The following is a 10,356-nucleotide window of genomic DNA, read 5'->3' as shown; positions in this document are numbered from 1 at the left end:
GTTTCTTTTTCTCTCTGCGAGAATAATCAACCCTCAATGCACCAAAAAAAAAAAGTATTCCCAAAATGTATCTTTCGCAGCAAAACTTCGTTTAAAAAGTATTGTTTTAATACTTTTCTTTTTGCCTAAATGAAAGGTCACAATATTTTCAATTTAAAATAATGCAACTGTTATTGCATGTACCGAATACCGGTAAAATGGTTAAAAAAAAAACACAGCTTGAAATATGTCTGCTGAGAGAAGGTTTACAAATCAGCTTATATGAAAATAAAATGACCCCACACACACACACACACACACAAAACTCCCTTACAGTAAAGAGGGTTATGTCACATCCTGCTGTACCCACAGTAAAACAAATATAACTGTTTCTTGCTGAGCTTTTAAAGCCATTGAAGTTTATTGATCAAATGTGTGCTGAACAGGATAACAGATTGACGTTGGTCCAATAAAACGTATTACACCACAATAATAAAATATCTTCCAAGACCAGAAAGGCTTTCGGAGCCTACATTATGAACGGTATCCTTACCTACAATTACTTATTTCGCTAAAGCTCCTTTGGCCTACACACTTTATAGAGCTCAGTTTTGACAGTTTGAGGGACTTGGTAAAAGTTTCTCTTCGCTTCTCTGTGACAATCCACAACAGACAGTCCGTGGATATAACATTTACAATTTATACAGGAATAATTTGGGTGGTGCGTCTCGTATTTACGACTGTTCAGGGTTTCACTCGATTGAGCTGCTGTGGCCATTCATCACCGTTCCCTCCGGGGGCTGTATAAGGTCTGGGGAGTGGCAATGTGGGCTGCCTGGGGTGCTGCGCTCGCTATCTGTATCGCTCCCCTTTTTGCCCCCACTTCCCCCGGAGCTTGAGCCCGCCGAACCTCCTCCGGCGCTATGGGTTTTAACGTGTTTGCTCAAGTGGTCGCTTCTCATGAAGCGCTTATTACACACTGGACAGGCAAATCTTTTCTCGCCGGTGTGTGTGCGCAAGTGCCGCTGCAGCTCGTCGGACCTCGTGAAGCGTTTGCCGCAAAAAAGCCAATTGCAGACGAAAGGTCTCTCCCCCGTGTGCCATCTTAAATGGGCTTTGAGGTGGGATGTTTTTCCGTACACTTTTCCACAACCAGGGATGTGACAGCTGTGCAGCCCCTTCCGGCGCAGGCTGGCCCCGGCTGGCCCCAGTCTTTCAGCCTCTTGGCAGTTTGGACAATCGCAGGTGGCTCTTCCCGAATATCTGCGAGCTGAAGAACGTGGAGACCCAGCCAAGGTGGCTGTGTGACCTCCTCCTAGCATAGTGCCCCCAGCGCCTGCTAGAGGTGACGGGCTCGAGTCTGGGTATGAGGCTGGTAAAACGGGCTTAAATCCGTCCATCAGATGCTGCCCCGTAGTAAGGAGATGAGGAGAAGCGCTGGTGCTGAAAGCAGAGTGGCTCAAGCCTGAGTAATCAGAATTGTAACCTCCCAGAGGAGAGTGCAGAGATGTCTGGAGCCCGCCGGAGTGCAAGGATGTCTGCAGCGCCGCTCCATTTGGATTCTGCACGTCAATCCAGCCCGCACCGACGTCCCACCAAGTGGAAGCGCCAGTGGTACTCACATCTCCGGTTGGTATACCTGGGTGAGAAGATTTAAACCAGGACTCATACGGATGCGCCACGCTCATCCGCGGATATATACCTTGCAGGCCATCCACTGAAGTGTGTACCTTGGAAATAAAAACAGGTTGGTGGCCGGCGTCTTGTGAATTATTGGAAACGGTCGCCTGAAAAACAGAGTACTCATTCCCAAAGGGAGTGTTGGTAGTGCTGCTAGAAGTCAAGGAAAAGGCACTGGATCCAGATGAGCTATTAGCACTGAAAGAATCAGTGAGCCCCGCTCCATTGCGAGACGCGCCAGAAACGCCAAACGTAGACAGAGCGGAGCCCAAGTTGCAACTGCTTGCGGTGGATCTCTTCCAGGGATGAAAGCCTTTTCCAAAGGTCGAGGAGCTATCCGAAATAGAGGATGGCGAAGGGCTTGGACTGCCGATTTTATTACAGGTAGCAGCTAGCATGGCTAATGGAGTCGATCCTAACCTCGGCTCTTCCTAGTCAACACAAGAAAACAGAAAATTGATGCATTATTATTATTATTATTATTATTATTATTATTATTATTATTATTATTAGTAGTAGTAGTAGTAGTAGTAGTAGTAGTATTAGTGGTAGCCTATACATGCGTAACGCTTTTTTGCGTTTTAAAGTAAAAAGTAAATGTAAATAAATAAAATGTAAAAATACACAGTTTAAGTGCTTGATTATACCATCAATACAGACAAGAACACTAACGTTTCAGATTAGTTGATAAAATACTTAGTTAAATATTAATACAAAATATAGATAACACTGCTTTCACTGAAAAAAGTTGTTTGATAACAAAAACAAGAAAAAAACACACAAAGCAAAGACATATTTTCCTACATAATTAAGATAAGAAATATTGGTCAACATACCTGTAGAATGTGAAGCTGAACGGAACAATATTAACAAAAATAATAAATGTAAAAGATAAAAATCAGAATAAGAAGTTTCTCGTTTAACCTTAAACGGATTTCCACTAAGTGATCCAAGAGACGTCTCCGTGTCTTAAATGCATCTATCGTCCCTGTTTACAATAAGTAACCGGTCCAGTATTTCTCTTTAGACCCAGTTGCTTAAAACATAATCAAGCGACTGACTGCCCTTCTCTGACCGGGGTTATTTTAATCCCTCCACTGGACAATAAAAGAACTAATTAAACCAGCAAGAAAATCCTTAGACTCACCCCTAGAAGTGAAGTTGCCATCACAAAAAGTGCCCTCCTCAGAGGATCTTTTTATATTTATAAATCAGAGCAGTGTTTTTTTAGAGGTGTGCAATACAATGATCTGTTCCGCCCATTCCACCACAATTGTAGCTCCTCTCCGGCTTTGAAGTGCCGCTGGGACACGGGTGGCCAATCAGAATCGTAGAGCCGACGCTCTGCCACATTCTACCGTGAGGTCATCAGCGGACCACCTCCCCACCCCCAACCCGCCCACGGAGGTAGGCAAACTTCAGCGAACAAATCGGTAAAGTTTTTTACTGTTTTGTTGCCAAACACCCCCGCCCCCACCCCAGAGTCCCTTGTTATTCCGTGTCAAGGGTCCAAAATTTATTTGAAATAAAGCGCGTGTCATTTGCTTGTGACTTTTTTTGTTTTTACTTTTGCCTTCAAGATAAAATAGTACTGAAATGCGTTAGACTGATTAAAATTGCATGCATTTAACGTATGAAGTGGGTATATATTTCGGTAAGGGACTAGTTTTATTGGAATCATGCAAATATGTGACCCTTTTAATTTTCAGTTGGTCTCCCCATTTACCCTGTAACCTAGTTGTTTTCTTTGCTTTAAAGAAGAAACCAAGAAAAGTTCTGAAGATGTTTCTCAATGAGCCTCATTGTTTTTACAAATTAAGATGGTATTATTACGTGTAACCTGTTCGCTGTCGTTTAACTAAATTACTATTAGGGTCCGTTTTAACTGAAACGAGAAACATTAAAGATTAATTCAACCACTCAGCCTAGTCACTTGCTCTTCTCTATTTAAAGCGTACTGCTGTTTAAGTTTGCGCGTGGTAAGTAACGTCTTGAGGTTGCAGTTTTCTAAGCCGTTCACACATATACAGCAGGTTACTGTCATGCTATAATGCTAATATATTTTTGAGAGGAGGATTAATAGACTCTACTTTCTTAAGGGGATGCTGTTGAGGAAATGAATGCTGTGTTTATTTGAGCTTGCTGTTGAGGATGACTTTAGCATGTTGAGAGGGCGTGGCAGGGCGGCCCAGAAGGAGGGAGAGGTGGGAAAAAGGAGGGAGCTCGGCTTAACAAATAAAAAGGAATTAACTCCTCCGCCTTAGACCCTCTCTTTTAATTGTATTCATTTCGAATAGCGATGTTTATTTTTGCCATTTAATTTGTATCATTTATTATATTTCATTTGCAGGAGTCGAGAGAAGTTCATTTATCCAACAGATCAGGAAAGGGTTTTCTACTTGAAGATAGAGCATTATGTATCGTGCCTACTTTATTCTTTTACTATTAAAAATAAAGCTGTTCAAGAACATTTATCGCTGTTACATGTATTTTTTTCTCCCTCATTTGCTTTATAATTGACAGATGCATAACTGAACAAAAATAACATTTACCCCGTTTGAAGAGAGTGATTATTTATCCTTTGTCTTGTTATATGTACTGTATGCCTGTTTGAGTTTTATAAATACACATCATTCCATTCAACAGTAAAAGTGATAAAGCAAAATTCTGTATATCACACACCCGTGGATCATATGAAATGTGTGTGATATACAGATAGAACATAAACAAAATTATCTTAAATCACCAAAATCTACGTATTTTACTTCAGCAAATATTGTTAAGTGTTCAAAAATGCTTGTGAAAATGTTTTATACAGTGCAAAATTCAATAAAAGCAATGTCACAAGTGTTGCACTATGAAAATCTGGGCTTTCATATATTCGCAGGACCCCGTGGCATCCATCCCCAATAAAGATTTACTCCATTAGCATGCTGTGTGCAGGAACAGCATAAATTTCATTTGAATTTCAAATTTAATAAACCAGGAGGTTTTTAATCATCCTCAGTTTTATTTGTTTGATATTAACATGCTTATTGACCGGGTCTGTTGACCAGTTTGATCATTACAGGACAGCAAAAAGTTAATTAAAACGACCACAGCTCCTTAATCATATCATCTGTCTCATCCATGTCGCTGCCTTTATTACACACTATGATGGATAGTCGCCCAGATTAATTTCTCTGTTTCTTCGATTTGGACAACAGCATTTTGGATCTAATTTACATTCGGGAATCCAGGCGAGGCTGCAGACAAACCTACAACATACCTTTACATGCCAAATAGAAAATGTTAACTGTTGATGGGCTGCCATTACTTAAGATCATTTTTATAAAATACATTCTCAAATATAACACTTGCAATCCGTTATCACGCATACATTGTAACATATATTCAGTAACGATTAACCATTCACTAAATGTGATGATCAATGACAGTTACAAGACAGAGGCTACATTTTACGGTATGTGTGTATGTGTGTGTTGATATAAATATAGCACTCGCACTTATCCACACACATTTAAATTTAAATGTGTCTGTGTGTGTGTGTATTGTGAATATATATATATATATATATATATATATATATATATATATATATATATATATATATATATATATATATATATATATATATATAAATATATAAAATCGCTTTTCACTGACTGTTATTATATTCTATAATATATTAGCTCGCAATGAGTTGAAATGTGGTGTAAGGTATTAAAGCTACAGCGGACTGGTACATTGTTCTCAAATTGGTAATAGCGCGTAAAATTCCAGTATTCAGTAAACTAATGATTACACACGAATAAAAAAACATTCTGCGTTAAAACGAGAATATACCGATCAATTCAAACTTATTATTTATGCATTATACTATAAAAATTCTTTCCAGAGCCCCACACTAACAAGGGTGTAATGTTTATAAACCAAGTGCGTACCGATAGTCTAAAAAAAAAAGTTTAAAAGAATTAGAATCTTTTTACATTTATTTTCTTCCTTATACTTAATGTCAGTCTACATGTATAAAAATATTGCCATCTTCTGTACACCTTAAAACAGCAATTATAATAATGCAACTAAAATAATTTGTAGTAGTAACCATATTCTGCAGACCCGCATGCAGGCTGATAACTCGCTCTTTTTATTTCAGGTACCCGTGCCCCTTTAGGCTCTGCTCTTATTACCGCACATAATTGTCTACACGTGTCCCAAGTACATACCGAGGTGTTCTTCTCAATATTATTGATTAAGTCTCTTTATGTCCAGTTAGAAGAAGAGGTAATACAAGACGATTGCTTGGCGTCTCCTCCAGACAGTTGACAGTAGCAATAACAGCTCCTGGAAGATAAATGTTACTTTGGGAATTGTGTTTAATTACGAATAAGGGGCAGCTCGCGCTCCACTGGTGTAATCAAAACATGTGTTCAGAAGCACTTTAATGCGCTTCGTGAAACGCGTGAGATGCTGCGGGATCTAACGGTTTCCTCTGTTTCTGTTAAGGACAGCTACTGACTGTAATGCGTCAGAGGTGTCTTCTTTATTGGATAAGGAAATATTCTTTAACTTTCAGCATGTCATTTCCAAGTTTCTAAATAACACACATTTGCCAAATTTCATTAGAATTGGGCACATACTGTATGCATCCTTTTTTAAAAATACGTGGAAGCATCATGCATTTAATAAGTGAAAATTTGACAAACTTACAAGGGACAATGCAGTTTTATTTCTTGGCTAAGTGATGAAACCGACTGTGTTGGTATGTATTCCCTGTATGTGTGAAATAATTTAGAATGTAATAAGGTGATCTTGAGGAATCAAGACAATGTTTTCCGAAATGCATGCCGAGTCCGATAGATATCTTGAAAGGTTAGAAAAGCTAAATGTGTAATTTTAAATTGCTCAACACTTTCACTTCGCTTTAATTTTAGTTTGAACTGATTCCCAAATTTTCCATGGAAAAATCAAGTGGTACTTAAGAAGCCGTCAAAAACAGGAATGCAGAGACAATTTATTTGTATTTGTAATTACATTCTTAAATCCGTTGCCCTTTACATTAGTTGCTGCCAGTAAAAAAAAGCCAATTTTTCATGTTTATTGAGATGTGCGTATCAAAAATCAATAAAACCTTTAATAAACTAATAAGTTTTATGTGTAAACTTTTCACATACGCAATAATTAATTCCTAGACCTATATAATTGTTCAGTCATGGCTGATGCTTTGAAGTAAAACGTAGTGCTCACAATTCACAAGTGGAATTAAATCATTAGCCTCTTCTCATGTCACAAAAGTAAGACAACATTGTTAAGGGTTTTTTAAAACATACCACTTCAACACAACAAAGCATATTTTCCCACAATAATATATGTTTAATAATGTTTAAAACCTACTGTGATAAAATATAAAGTAAAAGAGATAATGGTCAGAAATTGATTCAGCGGGTTTGAGAAAAGATACTAATCAATGTGAATGTGGTAAAATATACTGTATTTATTACCGTACTGTATGTGTATATATACACATATAAATATAGTGTTAAATATGCAATATACATGCACATATATGCAGATACGCAATACACTGAGTAATACTGTCATATACGTGCTATTAATTTTACTAATAAAATACAATTTGAAAACAGCTATATTAGTAGGAAAAACTTTTAAAAAGAAACGTGTTTTGGACAAATTTAAATACTCCACAAAGCACATATTATGCAGCACTAGACAGAACTGTGTTTTTTGCATGTCTGTTATGCAATTGTCACCATCCCTCTGGTCACAACAAGTTCAAAAGGTGGCACAGGTTACTCTCTTAAGTCTGTCCTGACTGTAAGGGCTATATGAGCAACACGGAACAGATGTCCCCATTTAAAGCATTCTTTTCCCACATGGATGGTGTATATTGCCATCATGAAATCCAGCTTAAAACCTGTCCCATTCGCTGCCATAATGACCGCGTTATTCTGGCCCGCTGAGCACGAACAAAATGTGTTTAATATCGCGTGCTTTCGAGTAATTCTGCTCGAAGCCGTGAAAAAGGAGCCCCGCTTTCATCACCGTAAACTGGCTCGAGAAGATTTTATTTTTTGCAAATATGGTAATTTACAAAGCAAGTCGGTAATCCGAAGGGCACTTGTAAAAGCCCTCTGGTACATAAACTACTTCTAATTACCTGCCGGAGCAATTAGCTGACTATCACGAAGAAATTAGATCGTTCAATGTAGCATAAATAATGCGAATAATTTTATAAGGAGAAAGAAAAGCGAGACCCGCAGTTTCTTTATCGGGAAATAACACCTCGTACAGTAGAAGCCTTACACGGCAGCACATTGAAGTCCAGGCACGCATTAAAATGACTAACTGGAAGGAATCTCTTACCACTCGCCTGATTAAGCCTTTTCTGACAACTCTTTGTACGGCAAAATACCCCTTTTTCATTTGTTTTGTATCTCATCATATCGGATACACGTATAGGTTTACTGTGCACTTATTTTTTTGTTCTATTGTAATCTATACAATAGCCATCGACAACATTTGGAACATATTTTAGCATCTTATTATTTATCAAAGTACTTTGCTCTGAAAGCGAAAGAATAGCTGCAAACAATAGCATCTAGTCTTAGTTGTAGGCATCGTATACTGTGTAAAGTCTTAAAAAAAATCTTTCTCTAAATATATACCTTTACGCCATCGCATTAGAAAGTTGAGGAACGCGAAGAAATGTAACTAGCAAACGTATGCATTTGAGGCATTTAGTAATTTTAAACTTTGTTATTAATAACTACACTATCTATCTATCTATCTATCTATCTATCTATCTATCTATCTATCTATCTATCTATCTATCTATCTATCTATCTCACCTGACTGTCTTGGAACTGGCGAATGGCGACTGCGCTCCAACATATCCCGTTTAAGGACTTTGCTCCTTGCTTGTTTGTTTAGTCAGAACTTGTAAATGTGGCTGTGTTATGGAATACAACACAATATAAAAGCAGCCGTATGTGTTATGCCTTTTGTCGACATAGTTGAAACCGTTTTCTACTCACCTGAACTTCCGACGCAGGTCTGTCCGATTTTGCACTTACAAATTTAACACGAAGTAAATACAGAAGGAAGAATAAAATACATTTACGCTCACCTATTGATTCCAACTTCTTTTTCCCTTATTATACAGAAAATTGTTTAAATAAACCTGCCGGTAATTTATAAAAGTTTAAAGCAAAGCTGTCCAACGTAGTCACCTCTGAAACATTGGCAGCCCTCCTCCCACTACGTTCTTCCGCCTCTCCCGGTACATATATTTTCTTTTACAAATTTTTAACACACCCCCACAGCTTAATTGTACAACATTACTGTGATTTTTTTTCTTTGTCTATTCACCATTAAATATAATAATTGGGGCAAATTTAAATCAACTATTGTCAAAAAAATATATTCGTAAACCTAATTGCTTTGACTTCCTTTTGTTCAAGTCGCATATCAAGCTGTAGTTGATATAATAATAAAATATGTCAATGGTCAATGTAGGCGCATTTAATACTTGCACAGAATAACTTATCATCGGTTACCAAGCGCAGAATATAATCAATAAACTGGTTTTAGTTTTCATAGCTAGTATGTTGTTTTGTGAAGAAAAAATGTATTATCCACCAGGATGACTGGAAACCTTATCGCTTCCTGTGGGCTACTACGGGATTGACAATGAGCTTTGGTTTGAATAGTTGAGAAAATCCACTTTGACATTTTACACGCAATGAAGCTTAAATGTTGAAATGCTCGCTTCTCCTGCCGATCTCCACACCGCACAAGTCTAAAAAAAATTCTCACAGGTAGTCTGTATTTAAGTGCTGCGACCCAATGGGCTTGAACTTGCTTGTTTGCCCATTGTGCTCAGCTGTTACTTCCACTTGAGTTGCACACGATAATGTAACACACATGTCACACGGAGCAGTTTGTACACAATAATAGGTGGGAACATTTTCTTTGCAAAACAGCAACCAGGGCGCTATCACTGCTGCTGGATGTGTTTCTCATGTATTGACCGCAGAATAATCATAGGCTACATCAGGGCTGATGAGAAATCGAGGGGTAAATCTAAAATACCGTATAGCAGTAACAGATAGACAGCCTTATTGGCTTTGTGAAACACATTTCTTTTCAGAGGACCACTAATATAATACACATCTTAAAAAATGAGCCATGAAAATCAATTTCTTTTTGTGCTGTACAAAAGTAGGGTTTGCTGTTTTGTTTTTCGCTCTGTCCAAAGCTAATCCCTGCCTTCTGGTCGATGTTGCCAGGAAAGGCTTCGTTAAATAGGTTTGAAACTGGGTGGATGAAAGTTCAGATGGAAACTTTAAATTCTTTAAAAAGTTCCATGTTATTCCGGGGGTCGTTTAGAGGTTTAATATTATTTTGATTTTGAATTAGTGTGCGCAGGTCCGTCTTACAGTTGTATTCTTGTGTATATCCTCCTAATAAATACATAATAAAAGCAGCACTGAAAGAATTCGGAATTTGAAATCAAAAGTATTCTGCCTCTTCATATACTTTCCATAGGTAAATGATTACATTATGTGAAATATACCTATGTACAAATGTCGGAAGTGTATATTTATATACCATTTAGTATAAATTCTAGAAGTGTAGTTTTAAATTTTCAAAATATATTTTTTATTTAATGATACA

The 10,356-nt window shown here is 37.6% G+C and overlaps 1 protein-coding gene across 5 annotated transcripts; it reads right to left on the bottom strand.

Annotated features, from left to right (window-relative positions):
• Nucleotides 1–368: 368 nt before the first annotated feature.
• LOC120515767 (transcription factor Sp8) lies at nucleotides 369–8,932 on the bottom strand. 5 transcript variants are annotated; one of them, XM_039737057.1, is made up of 2 exons: nucleotides 8,807–8,932; nucleotides 369–2,090 (listed from the first exon to the last, which is right to left on the bottom strand). In XM_039737057.1, the coding sequence occupies exon 2, from the start codon at nucleotides 2,055–2,057 to the stop codon at nucleotides 732–734; it is 1,326 nt and encodes a 441-aa protein (XP_039592991.1). In that variant the 5' UTR covers nucleotides 2,058–2,090; nucleotides 8,807–8,932; the 3' UTR covers nucleotides 369–731. The 5 variants fall into 5 exon arrangements, with proteins under 5 accessions (XP_039592991.1, XP_039592994.1, XP_039592992.1 ...); XM_039737060.1 differs by lacking the exon at nucleotides 8,807–8,932 and adding an exon at nucleotides 8,715–8,788; XM_039737058.1 differs by lacking the exon at nucleotides 8,807–8,932 and adding an exon at nucleotides 5,886–5,991.
• Between the last annotated feature and the right edge of the window lie 1,424 nt (nucleotides 8,933–10,356).

This window comes from Polypterus senegalus, chromosome 15 (assembly GCF_016835505.1).
Source record: "Polypterus senegalus isolate Bchr_013 chromosome 15, ASM1683550v1, whole genome shotgun sequence".
NCBI classification, from domain to species: Eukaryota; Metazoa; Chordata; class Cladistia; order Polypteriformes; family Polypteridae; genus Polypterus; species Polypterus senegalus.
This window is presented reverse-complemented; position numbering and strand designations above follow the sequence as displayed.